The 22,436-nt window shown below is 43.8% G+C and overlaps 1 protein-coding gene across 5 annotated transcripts in view; it reads left to right on the top strand.

Moving 5' to 3' along the window:
* Positions 1–22,436, top strand: part of MYH10 (myosin heavy chain 10) — a 123,389-nt gene that overhangs the window by 39,670 nt on the left and 61,283 nt on the right. For 3 of the 5 annotated variants that reach the window (XM_041770848.1, XM_041770850.1, XM_041770851.1), the window contains exons 5-9: positions 4,568–4,670; positions 5,296–5,325; positions 11,653–11,745; positions 19,980–20,043; positions 21,240–21,338. In XM_041770848.1, the coding sequence (XP_041626782.1) occupies positions 4,568–4,670; positions 5,296–5,325; positions 11,653–11,745; positions 19,980–20,043; positions 21,240–21,338 (389 nt within the window). The remainder of the gene's footprint in view (positions 1–4,567; positions 4,671–5,295; positions 5,326–11,652; positions 11,746–19,979; positions 20,044–21,239; positions 21,339–22,436) is intronic. The other 2 variants (XM_041770849.1, XM_041770852.1) reach the window with 1 other exon arrangement.

Raw genomic sequence — 22,436 nt, 5'->3', positions numbered from 1 at the left:
CCTTCAGGCTCCCTGCTGTGCTCTCTTGTTGACCTTGAACCTCTTCTGCATGGACCAGCACTGAAGCCTGCAGTGTCTCCAGTGTAGACCTATTTCCTCAGTGGATCTTCTTTTGTTGGTGAAACCAGATCAGATCCTTTTGTTGTCCTTGCTCTTTGCAGTCCTGTTCTGTTGCTCTCCTCTCTGAGGATCCTCCTGACTCACTTTCTCAGGGAGACCTCTGCCGAGCTTTCTGTTTGGCTCCCTCTCATCTTTACTTAGGTTCAAGCTGCTTTTATTTCTCTGCCTCTGCCTGGGATGGATGTGCCATTTCCCTTTATAAAAAGATCGTTTCCAAGAATTCTCATACTGTGCCTTTGATCCTGCCACCTCTTTCATATACACACTGGGGATAGTATCTGGGTTGTTTCCGGGTTATTTGTTTGTTTTTTTTAATTAATACCTTCCTCCTCCCCATACCTACTTACTAGCACTATTACCTTTACTGAGAGCCTTTAGGCCGGGGCAGCGCTGGGCTCCTGTGCGTGCTCTCAGGCCTGTGAGGTGCTGACCTCTCCTTGAAATAAGCTGAAACCCAGAGAGCCAGAAAGTGGTGGACAGGACTTGGATCTAGAGGGGTCATGTGGACACCATAGCCCACATTCTCAGCCATTCTGCAGACACTATAGATTCGTAAAGTAATTCGGGGCTTCATAACCCAGAATGACTCCTGAGCAGTGGGGGGTAGCTGAGTGGGCAGGAACTAGAGATGTCCATCATATGCTTATTATGTGCCTCCGGTGGGCATGGTTCTTCAAACAATCTCATATGTTAGAAGCTGCTGTCCAGGGGCACCTGGGTGGCTCAGTGGTTGAACATCTGCCTTTGGCTCAGGTCATGATCCCGAGGTCCTGGGATGGAGCCCCACATTGGGCTCCTTGCTCAGCGGGGAGCCTACTTTTCCCTCTGCCTGTGTCTCTGCCTCTCTATCCGTCTCTCTCATGAATATGTAAACAAAATCTTTAAAACAAATAATCTCTCCACATTTTAAGATGGGGAATATGAGGTTCTCCATCTCCCCTGTTGGGAGCTCCCTGGTAACAATAGGTCTTTGCAAGTAGTGGCTTCTCCATCAAAGTTTCCTTAGACCTGAAATACAAGAAACCGTAGCAGAGATTATAAGCAGGTGTCGAGGCACCGCCCGGTGAGTGTGACAGGGAGGGAAGAAACGTGGTCAAGACACCCTGAATCAGCGTGTCTGATCGACAGGAGTTAGCTGAGCAGCCACACAGGCAAACGAAGCAGAAGGGGAACAATCAGAGCTGTTTTCCAGACAAGGCATCATCAGCTTAAATGAGAGGCTCATTTCTTCGCGTAACAGAAAAATTATTTGTTTGAAGCCAACTGCCAACATCATGATTAGCCTGGAAATGCTAAGTGTTTTTGAATAAAAGTTAACAAATCCGAGAAAACTGCTCTCCTAGCTCTTGAGAAATCACGCTTGAATAAAATCCGGATTCCGCCCCCCATGGCTGGGGCCCCTCCTACCCGCCCCCTTCCTGCCTACCGAGCTCCTGCAGCTCTCTGCCTTGCTGGTACTTTGCACCAAATCCTACATTTCCAAGTGCCCCCACCCCCCAGTTCTCAGCAAAGACCTTTGACCTTTGCATTCCTGTCTCCATCTGCATGATTACCTGATTGGGGTGTCCCCCCATTTCACTGGCCTATTCTCCCTATTTAGGAGTCTCTACCAGACCATTGCATCTCCTCTCTGCACTCCCTCTCCAGTTGCCTTAACGGCCTTCCTCAGGCCTTCCTCACATCCTGCTCTCCTTGTTTGTTTTTGTGGTTTTGTGGTTTATCTTCCATCTGTTCTCCTGACCTTGAGCTCTGCAAGGTCAAAGACTTTGCTCCCTGCCCTGGCTCTTGCACTTAGAAGCATGCCCACCATTGATTTCTATTTGTTGAAATGAGTGAATGAAATTATTACCTTATCCCGGTACCAGTGAATAGCAGGAATAAAAAAAATATTTAGAAAGAGCCTAGGAGGGGCGCCTGGGTGGCTCAGTCAGTGAAGCATCTGCCTTTGTCTCAGGTCATGATTCCGGGATCCTGGGATCCAGGCCCACATTGGGCTCCCTGCTCAGCGGGGATCCTGCTTTTCCCTCTGCCACTGCTGCTTCCTCTGCTTGTACTCACTCCATCTCAGATAAATAAAATCTTAAAATAAGTGGATTCCTAGGCTTTTTTTTTTTTTTCAATTAAACTTGTAACAGGACCTGCATTCATTTTATTCAGTGGTATTTACCCAGCACCTACTGCATTGGGCACTAGGATTTCAAAGATGTAGAAGACAAACATGGTCCTTGCTTGTTGTGAACCTAGAAAACACAAAATTTACCTGAGAGAGATGAAGACCTCATATCTCCTTAAAAAAAATGTATTAACATAACTTCAAAATTCTACCTCTTTTTGTGTGTGAGGCAAGAGAAGGAGGGATAGCAGAACAAAATTATTGAGGTTTATCTGAAAAGATAAACTTCAGAGGCTTTTTTAAAAAAGATTTTATTTATTCATGAGAGACACAGAGGCAGAGACATAGGCAGAGGGAGAAGTATCTGAAGGCAGATGCTCAACCACTGAGCCACCCAGATGTCCCCTGTTTTTTGTTTTTTTAAAGAAGAGCAATGATGGCTGCTCTGGTTAGTGCTATTTCAAAACTACTGCAACATGATTCTGGACTTGGAATAAACTGTATGTATAAGAAGTAAATACAAGCTAACATTTTGGATCACTGGATAATGAGCATCTTTGTCAAGCATTGATACTGGGATGTGGGCTGAATCATTTAGGGAAAAAAATTAGATTATATTTTTTACCTCAACTATAATTTTTTCCCCCAGATGAATTAAGGATTGCATTGTAAAAAGTGAAACCATCAAAGTTCTGGAAGAAAATACTGATGGATTTAAGAATAATGGGTGTTACAAAAATAATATAGATGATTATAATCTTGGTGCAGAAAAGACCTTTTTTAAGCATGAACAACAGGGCAAAAAACCCTTAAAATGTGGTCAGGGCACCTGGGTGGCTCAGTGGTTGAGCATCTGCCGTCAGCTCAGGGTGTGATCCCGGGGTCCTGAGACTGAGTCCCACTCGGGCTCCCCGCAGGGAGCCTACTTCTCCCTCTGCCTGTGTCTCTGCCTCTCTGTGTGTGTCTCTCATAAATAAACAAATAAAATCCTTAAAAAGCAAAAATTTGGTCTATTTAAATACATACAATTCAAAACTTCTAGATGGTAAAACACACAAGGGGACTATTTTTAATATAATAATGGATGGTGGTTAAAGAGCTTCATATATAAAATATGCTTATAAACCCGTAAATAGGTTATTTCTAGAATCTTCAAATCTTGGTAGCTAGAGAGGCTCTAAGAGAATTCCTCCATTGTATAGACAGTGGCATGGAGGCCCAGAGAAGGTAGTTCCCTTGCTCAAAGCTCTCTTTGCTCATACCCTCTGCAGTTGAGATAGTAGGTATTGGGATACAGAGAATTGAGATAATGCAACCAGTAACCCTGAAAATTTTATGTTATGGCCAGCTCAAATAGTATAATTCTGAGTATATTTCCAAGGAAGGGTCAGAGTTTATTAGAGAAATTAGACTTTTTTAAGCCTTGGATAAAACGAGCTTAGAGGATTATTAGCCAGCCATGTGTATAATACTTTTGGGTTTCTGGTGCTTTTCTTCTGTTTTCTGGGAGTTTTTGTTTTTTTTCTTGGGTTTTTTTTTTTAATAAAAAACCTAATTAGATGTTAAAATTGTTATTTTAATCCAAATTGAGATTTTTATTGACTATGAAGATAGATTCACTTTATTCAGATCTTAGGGAGCCTTAAATATTTGAACAGAAAGGCCCTAATGCACCACTGTGCCTAGCAGCTTACCTGAATGTCAAGGTCAGTCCTTGAGCAGAAATAGAAATCCTTCGAAATGTGCCAGTCTGGTTTTTAAACACAAAGCAGATAAAATGGTGGCATGAAGTCCAAGTTCATCACAAAATTCATAGTGTTATTGCATACTGGTGGGGTGCCTGGGTGCTCAGTGGTTGAGCGTCTGTCTGCCTTTGGCTCAGTCGGGTCGTGATCCCCGGATCCTGGGATCAAGTCCCAAATCAGGCTCCCTGCATGGAGCCTGCTTCTCCCTCTGCCTGGGTCTCTGCTTCTCTCTCTCATGAATAATAATTTTTTTTTTTTTTAAATAAAAGAACTTTCACTTCTCTGGTGGAACCCCCCACCAAACTCCTAAGAAAAAAACTGTGTTGTGAACCTTATCCTTATCTTGCCTCCATCTTATTGGCATCTTCCAAAAAAAAAAAAAAAATGTTGGGTTAATTTAATACCATTTTAAAAAGAATAATAATTTTTCTAACCTGTGCTGGCAGGTTTTTTCCCCTGACTTCCACGGTTTCCCCTGACTTCCATGGTGCCAATTCTTGTCCCAAGTCCACCTCATTTTGCCAGTTATGACTCGGGAATGTGTATGCTCTGCTTTCTTTAAGGCGGCCTGTGTACTGTTTTCTTGCAGGGGCGAATCGGGTGCCGGGAAGACAGAAAATACCAAGAAAGTCATTCAGTACCTTGCTCATGTTGCCTCTTCGCATAAAGGACGGAAGGACCATAATATTCCTGTAAGTTTTTCTTCTGTTGTTTGTTGAACTCTTGGGCTTACTCTCTTATAATTTCAGAAGAAGCAGGCCTCCTATAAGGAGGCCCAGCATTCTGGTGGGATAACAGCTCCCTGGTCTCCTCCACTCTCACCCAGACACCTCCCCCTGCTCAAAAGGGAGCACGCTGACCTGGAAATTGCTATTAACTGGGTGTCTGAACAGGCCAACTGGAATTAACGGTTCTAGCTTGAAGCCTAATTTCTGGCAAAGCTGTGGGAAGAATTGTTAGCGATCGATAAGCAGTGCTTATGAAAATTTCTTATTTCCACCAAAGGAGGGTCCTCAGGTATCTTTAGCAGTTCTTTTGCAAAGTAGACAGCAGCCCATTGCTATTGTCCACTGCAGCTTGAGGCGAGGAGAGAGACCTGGGGTCAATTGATGGTAGAAAAGGATAAGGACAGAAGAGTCCGTTACTGCTAATCTGTAGGTGTGCAGAAGAGGCAGGTGCCCCTGCTGAGTGAATGCCAGCTGGACCTGCTTTCACGGTTCTGAGCTGCACATTGACACAGTGCTTTGGATGTGGCTCACTGCTCAGGGAAAGACTCAAACTCGCTAACGTTTGCATTTATCTGTTTGTAACAAACAGCAGGAATCGCCTAAACCAGTGAAACATCAGGCAAGTGCTTTTCTTTCTGCTTCTTAGTCTTGAATGCTTGCACTAATTTCTGTCTCTAGATTGAGTCTCCATTAGAAACAAGTACAGTTAGCTCTGAGTGAAATTCACTGTGGAAACTTAATTTTGAAAGTGTTGTTGCTTACAGATGTATTCTTTTGCAAGCAGCATGCCCTCCTGCTTTTAAATTTGTTTTCTAGACGAGTTTTGATACTTATTTGCCCTTTTATCATGACATTGAATCACATGTTTATGAAGCCTGTCCCTTCAGGGTTTTGTATTTCAAAGACCAGGTGGAATTATTTTGATTCTCCTCAAATACGCAGGAGGCTCGCTCTGTGCCAGACGTTACATTTTGAGTCCTGGGCTGCAGCTCGAAAAGTTGTACCTTTTTGGGTTCACACATTTCTAATCTATTAAAGTTTTATAGCCCATAAACGGTTTAACCTTCAAGGCTTTAATGATTTCCTATATAAAGTTAGCACTTTTTGTATCCAGGGCAGGTAGTGGAGGCATGTTAGATCTTCCTGATTAGAGAATGCCCCTGCTCCTGGCTCCCCAGAGCACAGCAAGGGACAGGTGACAAGCCAGGAGGACAAGAAGGGCAGTGCCAAGCCAGACACCTCTGAAGGAAAAGAATGTGTGTCCTGGACTTAACCCTTTCCCAGGCACTGGAGTGTCTGCCACAGGCGTGATGATTTCAAGCTCAGTTGAAGCAGGGAAGAGTGATGCTACAAAAATGATCTATTAATAGAAATTATCTTAGTTTCTGCAGGCACAGTCCTAGATACCAAGATTTTCAGATGTCTTTCTCAAAATTGTTTAGCTGTCAGACAGCAAAGCCACATTACACCTGTGGGGGTGCCTACAGTGTGCTTTTGTTCCTTCCGCTGTAGAGCAGATTTGCGCAAGTGAATATAAATTGGAAGGGTTAATGAAATAACTGTTATCCTAGACAATACTTAAAGGCTTTTTTTTTATCAATAACAGAAGGAATCTCTAGACCAGAAATTAGCTTTTCTTTGTGCCTGGTTGATACACACTAAAAATGACCTTTTAATGCGTGCTTAGGTCACTAGTGAAACAGTGTTAGATGATTAACGGCCAGATTTGGGTTTTCCAAATCCACCGTGGAGTACACACATCGTTGTTGTTAACATTTTGTTTCGATGTCATTTTAAACTACAGAGTGGATCCCCATGGTGTGTGAGTCGCATGCCTATCCCTGGGTTTGACTTTGGGTCAGAGAAGTCCCTGCGGAGCAGGTCTTCTCAAAGGCAGCAGCTTTTCTGGCCGCTGATGTGCATGTCTTGCCTGCATGAACTCGCTGCGCGGACTTTCCAGAGCTGCTTTTCTCCACGTTTATTTTCACAGTCGTCTAGTCCAGCTCTGCTTATGTTTTTAGAAACCTGAGAAGGGTGCTGGTTCTCAGCTTGAGGAACGGGATGCTCATGAGCAGCAGCAACCCTGGAGGGGACTGTGTCAAGAGACCTCTTCTCTGCCCACACTCCCTCCCCTTTCCCAGGGACCCCCTTGCCCCATTCTGGGAATGGCCACCAAAAGTCTGTACTTTACAAGGTGTTTCTTTTGGTTTGAGATCCCTGGTTTGTGAATTTACATTGAACTGTGCGGGCAAAACTTGCTCAGAGTGCCAGGCACCATTTGTATATGTTCCTAGCATTTTTTCATCAGACTGTAGCATGAATCATCAGAACCAAGGGGAAGGCGTCTTTGGGTTCCTGATTTTGTGAGTCCTTTATTTATTTGTCTCCTTGCTCATTCTTTTTTTTTTAAAAAACAGCTTTATTGAGGTTTAATTCACATGCCATAAAATTCATGCATTTCTACAGTTCAGCATTGTCATTTTTTTTTTTAGTATGTTGAGTTATGTAGCTGTCCCTGCTGCACACTTGAGGACCTTCTTATCACCCCAAAAAGAAACTCATGAGGAAAAAAAAAAAAAGAAAAAGAAACTCATGAGGCCTCCCCTTCCACCTCCCTTCAGCCCCCGGAAACCATTCATCATCATCTCCTTTGTGTCTCTATGAGTTTGCCTACTGTGCGTACCTTCTGTGAATGGAACCCTAGCGTATGTGGCTCCTTCCCCTCAGCATGACGTTTGTGAGGTTCATCCGTGTCATAGCGCGTGTAAACATGCCCTACCTTTCCCTGGTTGGATGCCACTCGTTCTATGAAATCAGTCACACGGCCCATCCACCAGCTGACACATGTCTGGATTGTATACATTTTTTGGCCACTTTGAATGATGCCCCCATGAACGTGTGTACAGTTGTCTGCGTGGACCTATGTTTTCCATCCTCCTGGGCATGCACCTAGGAGCTGGGTCCCAGTAGTGTTCCACTGACCATTTTGAGGCCCTGCCCCACCATTCTCAGGAGCAAAGAGTGATGGTGCTGCTGGGCATCCCGCCCCACCAGCAATTCATGAGGGTGTTAGTTTCCCCATCTTGTGGCTAGTGCATTCCTCCTTGTTCCATTTGAGCTGTCCCCGCATGCCTTTGTACTTGCCTTTATTTTTTATTATTATTTTTTTAAAGATTTTATTTATTTATCCATGAGAGAGACATAGAGGCAGAGACACAGGCAGAGGGAGAAGCAGGCTCCTTGCGGGGAGCCCGATGTGGGACTCGATCCCAGGACCCCGGGATCACGCCCTGAGCCCAAGGCAGATGCTCAACCTCTGAGCCACTCAGGCACCCTGTACTTGCCTTTAAAATTTAATCCTTATTAATGGAAATATAAACCCATTTTCAAAATGAAGCTCACAGTGTTTAAGCAGTGAATGGTAATCAGCATTTAAAGTATAGCATTATAAACTGTGGGTGTGGATGATCCCTGGGTGGCTCAGTAGTTTAGTGCCTGCCTTCGGCACAGGGCATGAACCTGGAATCCCGGGATCGAGTCCCAGGTTGGGCTCTCTGCATGGAGCCTGCTTCTCCCTCTGCCTGTGTCTCTGCCTCTCTTTCTCTCTGTGTCTCTCATGAATAAATAAATAAAATCTTTTAAATAAATAAATAAATAAAACTGTGGGTGTACTTCTTGGAACAAAGTTAGGTCTTACCTGGCTCTGTCCACCCCCCACTCATGTCAGCTGGAAGTAGTTTGATTTCTGTGTTCCCTCCCCAAAGCTGGCTGTGCCACACCCTCAAGAGTCTGGCGCAGTGTCCAGAGCCTGGCCCCAGGCTGGTTTCAGAGCAGCTCTTAACAGCTGACTCCTAACACTGAACCATCCCCTAAGAATGACCCCTTCTGGTCAGCCTACCTGCCCTGCTGACTCTTGAGTCTTCCACACGTGGATGGCAGGTTCAGGATGCCTTCCTACCTGCTGGTCTAGACTGCCTTGAGCTAAAGCAAGATGGGGGCAGATAGCCGGCAGCCAGCATGGAAGTTAGAGCCGCCAGTGGATGTTAAGTCTGGTCCTCAGCATGGCTAATGAGCTCCCACCACCTCTTTCAGGTCCTTATGGGCAGCGGGACACCTGCAGCTTTATCCACCGGGCCCGCAGAGCCCAGCACGATCCCAGCCCACATCCCATTGCCGGCTGACCTGGAGTTATACCAACTTCAGACTCGTCTCCCATCTATCACATAGCAGGCATATATTAATTTACTATATAATAAATGCAAGGGCATGGCTTTCATCAGGATTTGTAATCCTTTAAAGCATGATATAATTCTAATTACTTAAAACTCTAAAAATAATGTCAGTAGCTAATGCTAAGTGTTCCCCCTATGTTCCCAGTAGACCTTTCTCGTTGTCCTATAGAATACAAACAAGGGACACTGCCCCCCTGATTCTAGCAGAAAGGTTAGCACTTAGCCACCATCCCCTGATGGTTTCTAAGGGGCTCCATAATTTGCTTGAAAGATGTTAGTGCTGTTTGATCAAAATGTGAAATTGTATGACACCCAGATGATCAAATGTCATGGTACTTTCTTAATTCAAGACCCTTTTTATGTGTTTTCTGGTGTTATTTTTGAGATCTTTACTTGGTCCCATTGATGTCACCAGTCTATTAGGAGAAAAGTGATACCACGACCCTGTTAACATAGTGGCCCCAAGAGCAGAGACTAGGAGTGCCTCAGTTGGCAGGTACCATGGTGCCAGTGAAGACCCTTGACTCGATTCTTACCACCACCCTTGGCTCACCACCATTCCACCCCCAAACCCTACTAGAAGGTTTTGGGACTTCTGATCATACATTCATTCAGCAGACACTCCCGGAGCATCCTTCTGACCCAACAATGAGCTCAGTGCAGAGGATACGACCAGTTATCACAAGCCAGCAGAAGGACTAGAATCAGTAGATCACTCACATAAGCACACCCACATACGCAAAGAAGGAAAGAATCCTTGTGGCCACCTCTAAGGAATATTGAAATGAGATGTGCCATACTCGTTTTACCTCCAGATTAGGAAAACATCTGAAAGGTAAAATATTAAAGTTTTTTTTTTTTAAGATTTTATTTATTCATGAGAGACAGAGAGAGAGGAAAGAAAGGCAGAGACACAGGCAGAGGGAGAAGCAGGCTCCACATAGGGAGCTCAATGCAGGACTCGATCCCAGGACTCCAGGATCCCAACCCTGAGCTGAAGGCAGATGCTCAACTGCTGAGCCATCCAGGTGCCCTAAAGTATTTTTTTTACCTTATGATTTGACAGGATGATAGTGTGTCATTTTAAGGAATCTAGATTCTAGTTCCCTGATCTAACAGTAGATGGTTAGTGTAAAGGTAATGCCCCATTTATGAAAATTCAGGGTTTTTCTGACAGTTTTTACATTCTGATCACACAAACCACATGAGGTAAGGAGGATTCTGGAGCCCAGTTTGCGCAGCGCTAGGATACCCAAGACTTTGTAAGATGTTGGTCATGGCCAGCCCAACATGGGGCTCGATCCCAGGACCCCAGGGTCATGACCTGAGCTGAAGGCAGACATATAACCAATGGAGTGCCCAACACCCCAATAACTGCCATTCTTAATGATGCTTCTCAGTTGTTCAAATTGGTCCCCAGGATACCAAATTTAAGAAATCTGGGGAGCGTATAATGGTTAGAAAGATTTACATCAGAAATAATCTGGTGTCCATAAACCAGAGGATGCGCTGCAAGGGAGCATCCTATCTAATGCCAAGAAAGGAAGTTCATAGCACAGATGTATGTTGTGCTTGAGACCTGTCAAGATCTGGACAATTGAGATAAATGCTAAAGTGTAGACCTGTGGGGAAGTACCTCCCTGTGCCCTGGGCCTCCATAGCACTTCCCCACCCTTCCTGCTGCACTAGATGCTAAGACTGAGTGTATGGCACACATTTGTTCTGCATCATGCAGCAGCTGGCCATGAGTTTAAGAATCTTATGTGAGGGTCCCTTTATCCCTCTCTTGCTTAGAGAATCCCATTTGCCTGGTGGTTTGTAAGGCTTTCTTCAGGTCTAGAATACTGGTATTCTAAAATACAGGGGTAAGATCTGTGTTTGGAAAAAGCAGATTTCTCTAAGCCCTACGATATAATTCTAAAATTACATTCCAGGAACACAGCATCACTTTCTAGTGCTTTTTGTGGCCGGTGATGGCATCATGCTTTCTCATACAGCTTCCTATTGTGTGTCATGATCAAGGCACATATTAACGTGCTTACATCTTCTGTTTGTAAAAACCTGCCTTCTAGCTGAATTTGCTGCACATAACTAAAGACACTGATAAAGCATGTAGGTTATCACAGACTCTACTTAGCCCTTAAAATTTGAGCAAAAGGCCGTAACAGCATCTGCATCTCTGTCCTGTCTGAAAGTGGAGGTGAGGACATTGCCCTGTCTGCATCATTAAGACACTGCGTGAAGCCCTTGGCACATCTTCCACAGTCTAGTGGTGATTATTAGAATTGGCTGCCTTAAGTCACTGGAACAAGGCAGAGGACAAATGAACAGAAGCGTAAGTGTTAATATGTTCTTCATCGCAGCGTCCTGCTAGATTTCATTTCATGAAAACGTGTTTGCTTTATTTTCACAATTCTCCACCTAATTTATGTGCCCTGCCCTTAGAGTTCTCTTCTGTGCTCAGTGTAACCTTTTCTGATCCCTCTGATCACTTTATAAACTTTATAAATTGTTTTCCTTTGACAGAGCCCAGTGGGACCAAGAATCAAGCTGAAAAGGGTACAGGGTGGCAAAAAAAAATGAAAACACTGAGGGGAAAAAAAGGATGTGTTTTGTATTTTCCCCCGAGGATTGGAGTAAAGACATGAGATTAACGTTCACATGCTGTGTGTGTGTGTGTGTGTGTGTGTGTGTGTGTGTGTGATGTCTTTTAGGGGGAACTTGAACGGCAGCTTTTGCAAGCAAATCCAATCCTGGAATCCTTTGGAAATGCGAAGACTGTGAAAAATGATAATTCATCTCGCTTTGTAAGTCTGAAAACACCAGAAACTTTTAATTTCTCTGATTTTTAGTTAAATGTCTATTGGGATTAAGCAGCTAGAGTACTTTTTTCTTCCTGGATTTTGGGGAGAGGCTAATCAATGCAGTATGGAGCGATACCGTAGCCCAGTAGAAATATTGACGGGTCTCACGTAATATTCAATTTTCTAGTGGTCGCATTTTAGAAAGGAAAAAATATGGAAGTCATTGTAATGATGTATTTACCACATATAATTATACTGGATGGCACATGACTCGTTCTTCATCTTTGGGGACAATCTGTAACACTCGTTGCTGGCTGGGCATGGAGGACTTAGCACACAGCACTAGGAATGTCCACGCTCTGCCGAGTTGGTATTCAGTGTCGTCAATTGTCCTGTTCATACTTGCTGTTTCTACAGGATATGGAGGTCAGAATAATGAGTCTGTTCTGTTCCTTCTCTGTAAAAATCCTCTCAGCTGTTTGGCTTGCTCAATTCCTGGAGAGCTTTCCTCTCTCCCTCCATTGGATCACCTGTCCCTGACTGCCTGGGGCTGGCCTTCTAGGCAATGGCCAGATCAGCTCTCCCCGTTCAGCTACTCCCAGCCCACTCATCAGTGGCAGATCTTCTCTAGAACCATATTCAGCAAATTGGGCCTGCCCGCAGTAAAGCCCTCACCCTGGATTATAGTCCTCAAGATGCAATAACCATTTCCACAGTGAGGTTGGAAGGGAGCTTCAATTTCAGTTATTTCTCCTTAAATCATTGAGTTAATATCTATGTTTTTTCTCCCTCCTCTGATACTAGAAGTATTTGTAAAAGCTCAGAAGGCCACGTTAAGAGAGGCTTTAATTCTCATGACTCTCTGATGGGTAGTTTTGGGGAATCTAGTACCATTATGATGTACGGTTTTACCCTGAGAATGTGAAGTCATGGTGTTCGTGTTGACTTTCTGATGGCACAGATTGGGGTGGTTAGTGGAAACAGCCAGATATGGGATCACAGAGGACCCAGTGAACCCAAAGGTAGCCAGATAACCATCTGTAGGAGTCTGCAGGACTGCCATAAAGAGCTTCCCAAACCGAGGAGCTTTATTTTCTCAGTATTGGAGGCTGGAAGTCCAACACTAAGGGAGAACAGGGCTGGTTTCTTCTGTAGCCTCTCTCCTTGGTTTGTCGGTGGCCACATCCTCCCTCTGTGTGTGCCTATGGCCCTGTTCTTTTCTTGTTAAGGACACTAGTCCTGTGGGACTAGGGCCCTAGTGACCTCGTTTGGACGTAATTATCTTTGTAAAGACCCTGTCTCCAAATATAGTCCTGTTCTGAAGCACTGGGACTTAGGACTTTGACATAAGAATTGGGGGCAGGACATCCGACTGAGCCCATGGCACCCTCAGAGGGTCCAAGAGGCTGTCAAGTTACAGAAGAAATAGGGATCTATTTGTTTGAGACATTGTTTATTCCCAGAAGATAAATTTTGAAGATTCATTTAATCCGAATTCATTAGGTAGTGTTTTTTTTTTTTAGCTTTACATACAGAGTGGGATATGAATATACCTGTGTCAGGAGAAAGTCTGGGTGTGACTTTGGGGTTTATAAAAGATTTGGGGGCACTAAGCTTCACTTATAGAGTTTTTGTCATCATCCCCTGGATCTTCAGCATTGAGCCTGAGCCACATTTAAATCTTAAATTCTTCCCACTTGAAAGCCCTGTGTTTAGTGGCTATATCACAGGATAGAAGAAACAGTGAGCTACCAGCTTTGGTATGTGCATCTCTATGAAGATTTACAAGGATTTCTTAGTGGAAAATGTTTCATTTTACCACATAAATGTGAAGTTACCAATCTATTCTGATTCCCCCCTGCCCCAAACCACACTTTAAATTCAGGAGAAACCATTTTGTGACTAGGTGTCCCCTCTTTGCCTAGAAAAGATAAATTGCAGCCAACCAGTCCTTGTTCTTTGGTAAAGAATGTCGTGAGTCTGTCACTAAGTGGTCGGGATCCATCTGCCTGCCAGCAATTTTGTGTTTGGTGCAGATGGAAGTAGTATTCTGTATTAGTCAGCTGTTGCTGTATAACAAATTGCCCTGACCCTAGTGACCTGAAACCTGTATCACTCGGCATGTCTGTGTGATGGGTGGTTCTGACTCGGGGCCTCTCACCACCACTAAGGTGGTATTGGCTGGGGCTGTAGTCCTCTGCAGGATCTTCTTCCAAGCTGACTTGGTCAGGTTTTGGCAGGAATCCTTGGTTCCTCACCTTGAGGCCTCTCTGGAGGCATGCCCGCTCATGACCTGGCAGCTGGTGTTCCCCTAGAGCAGATGATCCAAGAGAGCAGGACAGAAGCCGCACAGGACAGAGCCACACTCTTTATGACCTTGGAAGTCACACACCAGTCCTTTGATGTATTCTACTGGTCACTCAGACCAGTAGAATAATGGTACAGTGGGAGCAAGGGAACTGCACAATTACACAACAATGGGAACGCCAAGGTTAGGGATTACCTAGGCCATCTTGGAAGTTGGCTCCCACACGTTATTAGAGAGATTTCTGTATTGACAAATATAAGTTGTGACCTGTAATTTGCATTACTCTAGATCAGTGGTTCTCAGTTGGAGACGCTCAGGGGACATTTGGTATCATCTGGAGGCATTTTTGGTAGTTCGATTTGGGTGACACTTAGTGGTCTGCCTCTGGCATCTAGTGGGGAGAGGCCAAGGATGCTGCTAAACATCCAACATTGTACAGGACAGGCCCCGCGACAAAGAATTATCCAGCCCAAAGTGTCAAACTGTCGAGGTTAAGAAACCCCTGTCCAGCTTGTTTCTTCAAATTGGAGTCTAAAGTAAGGTAATCATTTTTGAAATTTATTTGCGAAATAATTACTATACACAAGTCTCTTTAAAGCTTACTATTTAGGCATCCTATTCCAAAGGTTGGTGTAAATAATTCTGGTCGGAACTAACTTTACATTGTACTGGCAGGAAGAATTTCTTAGATGGTTTTCTAACAAGATGGATTCCAGTGAGAATCACGCATCTAATCTAAATCCTTAGTAAGCCCGGTGTCAGCTGGAGTGCCAGCTCCCAAAGCACTTGTACTACTGGGTGATAATCTCGAAGTCTACTCATTCTAATCTATTAAAAGCTCATTATTTTTAAGGAAAGAAGATTTTTCACTAAGGCAGTGTTCTTACATGTAGCTAGTTCAACGGAGACACAAACATGTCCTTACATTGTTGGCTTCAGGTTGCAATCCTTAGAAAGTCAGTTTTATGTTGGTATATAGGACTTTTTTTTTTTTTTTCTTAAGAAACAGCAGTAGCTAGCTACTAACCCATCGTAAGGCATTCACTGTACAAAGCCACAACAAGTAGTTGGTTTTAGTGGTTCCACAAAAAAACAGTGAAGGATCTGGTTACACTGTGGACAGGAGCTCATGCAGCTGAAAGGTCCCTTTGGCAGTTCTCTGCAAGCGTGGCCGATGCTTTGCTTCTTGGGGCGCTCTGGACTCATCTTCTAACCACATTGTACAGAATTCACATTTGGCTGCCGGGCACTCCAGTAAATTCTTGAGCTCCTGTCCTCTGCCAGGCACTATGGTGTGCACATGCTCTTTCCATTGGGATGTCGAATAGGTCTCTCAGATGTCATGTGTTCCATATGGAACCTTTTCTACTTGAAATCTGTTCCTTACATCTTCTGTCAGGATGTGGTCCCATCAGCCCACCCCCCCCCCCAGTTGCATAAGTGTAAAACAAAACACAACAACAAAAACCCAGAAAAATAAAATAGCTAGGAATCCCCAGGCCCCACCCTTTCCTTGTGGCCCCTGTCCAGCCCGGAGCACATCCTGTTGCCACGCTTCCAGATCAGTCCACAGTTCTCCTTCCACTTTTCCTAAACACCTGCTTGGTCTAAAATTCTACCCGAGACAGTCTCTCTGTGGCTCTGCATGGTGTCCTGTTGGCTTTTTTCACGTACTCACAGTCTGTGGGTGAGCAGGCTGCTTCCTGGTGACCCCTGTATCTCACATGAGGGACTGTCTCCCTGCTCTCTGGATCCATAGTTCCTGGCGCTGTGCCTTGCACATGGAAGTACACAGTAGGTGCACATTAATGGAATACATTTAATTACAATGTGGTTACCTACACAGCAAGAGCCTGTGGCCTCCTTGGGCTTGAGCTTGCCTTCATCTGGGTCTTTTTTTTTTTTTTTTTTTTCCATCTGGGTTTTGACCTCAGTGTATTTTCAATGACATGCCATAGTGCACAGTTGAGCCCAGGGAGTGTGTGTTGCATGGGCTGGACCCTCCAGGAACACGCGTGCCCTGGTTTTGGAAGCTTGAGCAGTCTAAGGTAACCTGGGAAGTGACAGCTTTGGGGCCAGGCCAGGCCTGGGACCAGGAAGGATGTCGCACGTCACACCAGAAGAGCAACGTGATGGGTGAGAAACACGTTGCATGTACGGTGGAGCTGCGTGGAGGCTTTACAGGACGCAGGCTTGCAGTGGAAATATTTGGAACTATAAACTCTGTAAGCTTTTAGAATCCATTTGTTTCCCTCTCTTTGATCTGATAGAGATGAATAATTTCCTGAAGAGTATCTTTTCTTTCAAAGATGCTAGCGTATGGTTTGTATTAGAGGGGCTTCTTTGAGGAGAACATTAGCCTTACGAAAATAATCATTCACAGCTAGTCCCATTCTGTTTATGGAGAAGTCAGATGCGTTCCAGATGGAGGGGATTGATGTCAAATGACTCTCTTGTAATGAAACTTTTAAAACAGGGACTTCAATTTCTGACTTGTATCAGTAGAGACGTCTCCTCCCAGAAAGTTTTGGTAAGAATCCCTCTCTGTCTTTATGCAAATGTTTTTTTTTTTCTTTCCTCTGGACAGAATTAAGCCAGTTTGGCAACCCCTGGTGTTACGTACCTTTGGGGAGATAACTAGCCACAGTAGAGGTCAGTAAAGGCTCAGGTGCCCTCCCTACCTCTGGGGAGCAGAGAATGGCGGACGCAAGCCAGAGCCCTGGGCCCTTGCCTGTACTTGTTAGCAAACAGACACTAGAAATGGTTTTGTGAAATCAGTTGAATGCAGTCCCTGCTGTGTTCTTGAGCGCTCGCACCCTCCTCCTAAAGACTTTTGGGGGCTGATGTGACTTTGTCACAAGACAGTGTGACCTGCAGTAAGAACCCGGCATGCAGCCGTTTCAGCCTGGAGTTCAAAGCAGCCTTCCCGACAGACACCACGGCCTCCAGGCCTTTCTGGAGTCTCTGCACCTTGTTCCCACCATAGTGGAGGTGTCTGCGTCCTTCCACGTCACCCCGGGAATCCTCCTCTCTGTTATATTAAGCAACGAGACCACTTGATTAACTCCCCTTACTCATGAACAAAGCTTCTGGTACAGTTTGGAGATGAAGATAGCTGAAGCCTTCAACCCCGCCATCTGGTCTCGGGTTAAATCTAGCTCATTACTCCTAGGATGGCTTTCCCCATTTAGGGCAGAAGCTGCTCCCAGACTGGAGGATTTTTAGTGGTGTGAGCTCACACACAGAGCACGCCCTCGATGCTGCGATGTTTGGAAGTAGATTCCAGATATTACGATGACTTGAATAATCTGGCCTGTGTGGCAGTCAGATGTGGGGCGGGGAGCGTAAGTGCAAGTTTCTCCACGTACCGTTCAAAGAGACCCTGTTGGCAGAGGAGCATAGAGGGGCCCCCAGGTGCCACTTGAAGTAGCTGTTGGCCAGAAGGTCCTAATTTTCCCTTGAAGTATGGAGTAGTTTCTCTCTTATGGAATGCTTACTAATGGGAGATCAAAATCGGGTTGTCATGTGTCATGGACTTCTGCCATTCATAGTGCTTTTATTTTTTTTTAAAGATTTTAAACATTTTTATTTAAGAGAGAGAGTGCGCAGGAGGAGAGGCAGAGGGAGAAGCACACTCCCCACTGAGCAGGGAGCCCAATGTGGGACTCAATCTCAGGACCCCCAGGATCATGACCTGAGCTGAAGGCAGACACTTCACCAACTGAGCCCCCCGCCAGGTACCCCAACAGAGAGCTTAAAGTGGAGAAGCACAGAACCTCCCTTTAGTAGCATTTAGCCAGCAGCAAACTAACACATTTATAAGCTATAAGATCACTTGACTCAAATAGTGATCCTTCTTGAAGCCTTCCTCTGTGTCCCCATAGCACCTGTTTGTCCTCTGGAGGCATATTACCACGATGTCCTTCAGGTGTCGGAAGAACACAACCCCAGGATTCTGCTTCCATTCGGGGAGGACATTAAGTTAGCATCTCTCAATGCCATGATCATACAATTTGTGTAAAATTATTTGCATAAAAGTAGTACTTCTGTGAGATCACAACAGCCTATCTTAGAAGGAGGGAAAGTTTTTCTTCTGTTTAAAAAAAAGAGAGAGAGAGAGGCACCCGGCTGACTCAGCAGTTGAGCGTCTGCCTTCGGCTTGACGTGACCCCAGGGTCCTGGGATCTAGTCCCACAATGGGCTCCCCGCAGGGAGCCTGCTTCTCCCTCTACCTGTGTCTCTGCCTCTCTGTCTCTCATGAATAAATAGATAAAAATCTTTAAAAAAAAAAAAAAGAGACACAAAACTCTCTCCCCACGCTCCCAAAAAACAGAACTACCCAAACAAGCAACTTGTCATTTTTGTCTTGTGATTTTTTTTAACTTATGACATTGAGCAATCCTTTTATATACTACTGACTGTTTACATATCCTCTTTGATGAAATAATCTGTTTAGATAATTTACCCAGTGGTTTTTTTGTGTTGTTTGTCTTGTTATTGAGTTGTAAGAGTTTTTTAATATACTCTAGGAACAAGTTTTTACCAGGTAGGTAGTTTGCAAATATTTTCTGCTAGTCTATGGTTTCTCCTTTCATTTTCTTCGCAGTGTCTTGAAAATTAGAAGCTTTAGATTCTGATGAAATCTAGTTTATCAGTTTTTAGTTGATAAACTAAAGGTTCGTGCTCTTTGCATGTTTTCTAAGAAGTCTTTCTCTACTTTAAGGTCATAAGGATTTTCTCCTGTTTTCTTTTGGAAGTTTTATGGTTTTAGCCTGTACTTCACATTTATGATCTCTTTTGAGTTACCTTTTTTACATGGTGTGAGGAAGGCTGTAAGTTCTTTTGGTTTCATTTTACGTATTTTTCAGGCACCCGTTTGTTGTTGTTTTGGTTTTTGTTTGTTTTTAAAGATTGGTCGTTTCTCTGTTAAATTATCTTGGCACCTTTTGTGAAGATGAATTGACCGTATACGTGTGGTCTATTTCCGGACTCTTCAAATCCATTGATCTGTATCTCTGTCCTCCCACCAATACCAACCTGTCCTAATAAACTTACACCTTTTTGAAATCTAGTAGTGTGAGTCCTTGAGGTTCTGCTCTTCCTCAACATTGTTGTGACTTTTTTAGGTCCTTTCCATTTCCCTGTAAATCTTGGAATCAGCTTGTCCATTTCCCCATAGAAAGCCCTCCACTCCCTTGACCATTTGTGTGACAAGTGAGCTTTGAAGGACTAAGTCCTGGAATAAACCATTCATTGCCATTGTCAGGCAAAGGATTTAATTTGTGAGATACTTGCTTTTATTTTATTTTTGCTTTCTCATTTTAATGATCACTTTACCAGCTTTGATATTTAGTATTATGATAACTTTATGAAATGAATTATGAAATCACCACTATTTCTGTTTCCTTAAAACAGTTATGTGTAGTAAGGCCATTAAATATTCCTTAGGAACTGGCAAAACTGTTTGATCAGACCAACCCACCATTTTTGAATAAGTAATTATATTTCATTTTTTATGATTACAATCTATTCAAGTTCTCTTTTTTTTTTTCTTGAATGGATTTCTGTTTTCCTAGGGAATTACATTATTCTGTTTTTCAAGCCTGTCATTATAAGGTGGGATACAGTGTTCTTTAATGCTGTTAAACCTCTTATCTCAGATTATGTGGAAGAGCTTCTTAAAAGTTCTAAATGATTAGGATCTCGTTTTTATTATGTTACAGCTCAGGAAGGTCGCCTGTCCTGTTGCTGCTTTGGGGGAATTTACTGAGGTTTTTCCTTCTCTTTCTATTGGAGACAATATTTAAGACCCATTTTTTTATAACTAACGGATACTTGGCAGGGCACTTTGATTTATCATCTTATTACAGTGTTCGTATCATCTGTGTCCTTACTTATTTTTAATTTTCTTGCTGTGATTTGTTTTCAGGGCAAGTTTATTCGAATCAACTTTGATGTAACTGGCTATATTGTTGGGGCCAACATTGAAACGTGTATCCTTTTCATAATAACATAATCCAAACTAAAGAGGGATTTCATCTTTGTCTAGCCTTGAGGTGACCCTCTGGCATCACTGCCATCACCACCCAGATGATCAGCCTGAAGCCCGGAGAGATGGTAACCTGGTCAGATACTTCCAGCTGAGGAATGTTAATCCCTCAGCATTGTTTTGTTGGTGGGGTTTGTTTTTAACACCAGGTCCTACCCTGTTCACAGGGTGGGGGCAGTGGAGAGGACCTCCAGGTGAAGGCCATCCTATTGAACCACCCTTCAGTTTCCTGTTGGGTGTCGGGTTAGCCCTTTATTACCATCTGCTTCTGGTAGTATTGGGATGGGCACATACCCCCAAGACAAGCCTTGTAAAAGTACAGAGTTCTACTAGTTTTGGTTAGTGTTACACAGAATAAGACCAGAGGAAAAACAAATGTCCAACACATAAAATAGTCCTAGGAAATGTCACATGCCTCAAGTGGCCGTCAGAAATGCTCAGTCTACGTAGAATTAACTTGATTTAGAGAAATAACAGAAATGATTCTGAATGATAGTGTGACAGTTAGGAAGGAGACAGGTGACAGTTCTCAGCTACTTCTGGCAAGTGCCAGAGATTCAGTGATAGAAATAAAACGTTTCCAGGTGAGGGGTGCCACAGCTGACTCTGGAGAAGCAGCCAGAGGAGGCCAGTGGTTCACTAGGTCAGGGTGCTCTCAAGAGTATTTGGGAAGTCCGAGCAAGACCGTGGATGTAGAGGGGCCGGCGCCACTTGCATGAGGGTTTCTGTGAGGGGTCCTTGGGGGGCATGGGCCAAGCACATGGGTTGTGGGGTTGAACCGAGCTTTGATTCCTGACTCTGCCTCCAACAGCTCAGCTTCCTTTTTACAGCTTCTTAGAGTTCCTGGTTTAGCGCTGTGTTCTTTGAAAATAACTCGGATTAGGAGTATGGGTGGGGTGGAGTGGGGCGAGGGAAGCACCCTGATCTTCTATCCCCCTCCCATCCACCATTCTCGCAGATTAGCTAGGGACATGAGTGCCTGAATTTTCCTTTTTCACTTACCATTTTTCATCATTCAGAGTGGTTAATCACAGGAGGGTTAATATATATCCCAGAAAGAAAATGTTTTATGCCTTACATTTGTGTAGACTCAGAGGGGAGGCCACCTTTTCTATTCCATCCTTAACCATCCTCACTCAGACCTTCTGGAAAAATCTCGTGCTGTTCGTCAAGCAAAAGATGAGCGTACTTTTCATATCTTTTACCAGTTGTTATCCGGAGCAGGAGAACACCTAAAGTGTAAGTTCTAAAGTTTCTTACTATTTTATACTTATTTGAGTTTTTTTTTTTTTTAGTAATAATTTTATTGAAAGAGAACATTTTGGGGAAACAGTACAGTTGACCCTCAGAACAATATGGGGGCTAGAGGCACCACTCCCTGCACCGTCACAAATCTGCAAATAACTTGTGACTTCTCCAGAAGTTAACTATGAGAGCCTATGATGGACTAGAAGGCTTACCGATCACCAGTCCTTTAATGCGTATTTTGTATGTTCTGTGTATTATATGCTGTATTCTTACAATAAAGGAAATAGAGGAAGAAATGGTGAGAAAACCATAAGGAAGAAAGCACACATTTACAGAACCGTATTCTATCAGAAAACACTCGTGTGCAGGTGGACCCATGCCGCTCAGACCCATGGGGTTCCAGGGTTGACTGTCATTTGTATACACACCAAATGGAAATGAAATTTAACCTCCATTCCATGGGATAAATACTTTATTTTAAATGGCAGTTACATGGCTCGTGTTACATTATTTTCAGTATGTATATTTCTTTTCTTTAAAAAAGTTTCAGGGGTGCCTGGGTGGCTCAATTGGTTAAATGTCTGCCTTCAGCTCAGGTCATGATTCTGGGGTCCTGGGATCAAGCTCTGCATTGGGCCCCCTGTTCAATGAGGAGTCTGCTTCTCCTCCTCCTTCTGCCTGTCACTCCACTTGCCTGTGCTCTCTCTCGAATAAATAATAAGTAAAGAAATAAGTTTTAAATTAGAGGACAAATGATGGAGTTTTATAAAAGTTCTGTTTCAACATTTACAAGGATAAAAAGTCAGAAAAAAAATTATAAAATTGAGTTAAATATTTTTGTTCCCAGGCTTATAACAGAAAATATATGCTATGCTTCCACTAGTACAAGAAGGAGCTTATCATGGACTTTTATTTTGTCACAAATCCTAAGGACTGGAAGCTTAGGGACTGGGTGGGGCAAGGTTCCCAAGCAGAAATTTGCTGGATCAGAGATATTTGAGGGTGAGGGGAGGATGTACAACTTCCTGATTCCTTCTCTGCGACATTACGTATGTTCTCCAGAGATACCAACAGACACAGGCTTCGTAC

The sequence above is a fragment of the Vulpes lagopus genome, chromosome 10, assembly GCF_018345385.1.
Source record: "Vulpes lagopus strain Blue_001 chromosome 10, ASM1834538v1, whole genome shotgun sequence".
In the NCBI taxonomy this organism is placed as follows: Eukaryota; Metazoa; Chordata; class Mammalia; order Carnivora; family Canidae; genus Vulpes; species Vulpes lagopus.
The sequence above is the reverse complement of the archived record's forward strand: the minus strand, read 5'-3'. Positions and strand labels throughout refer to the sequence as shown.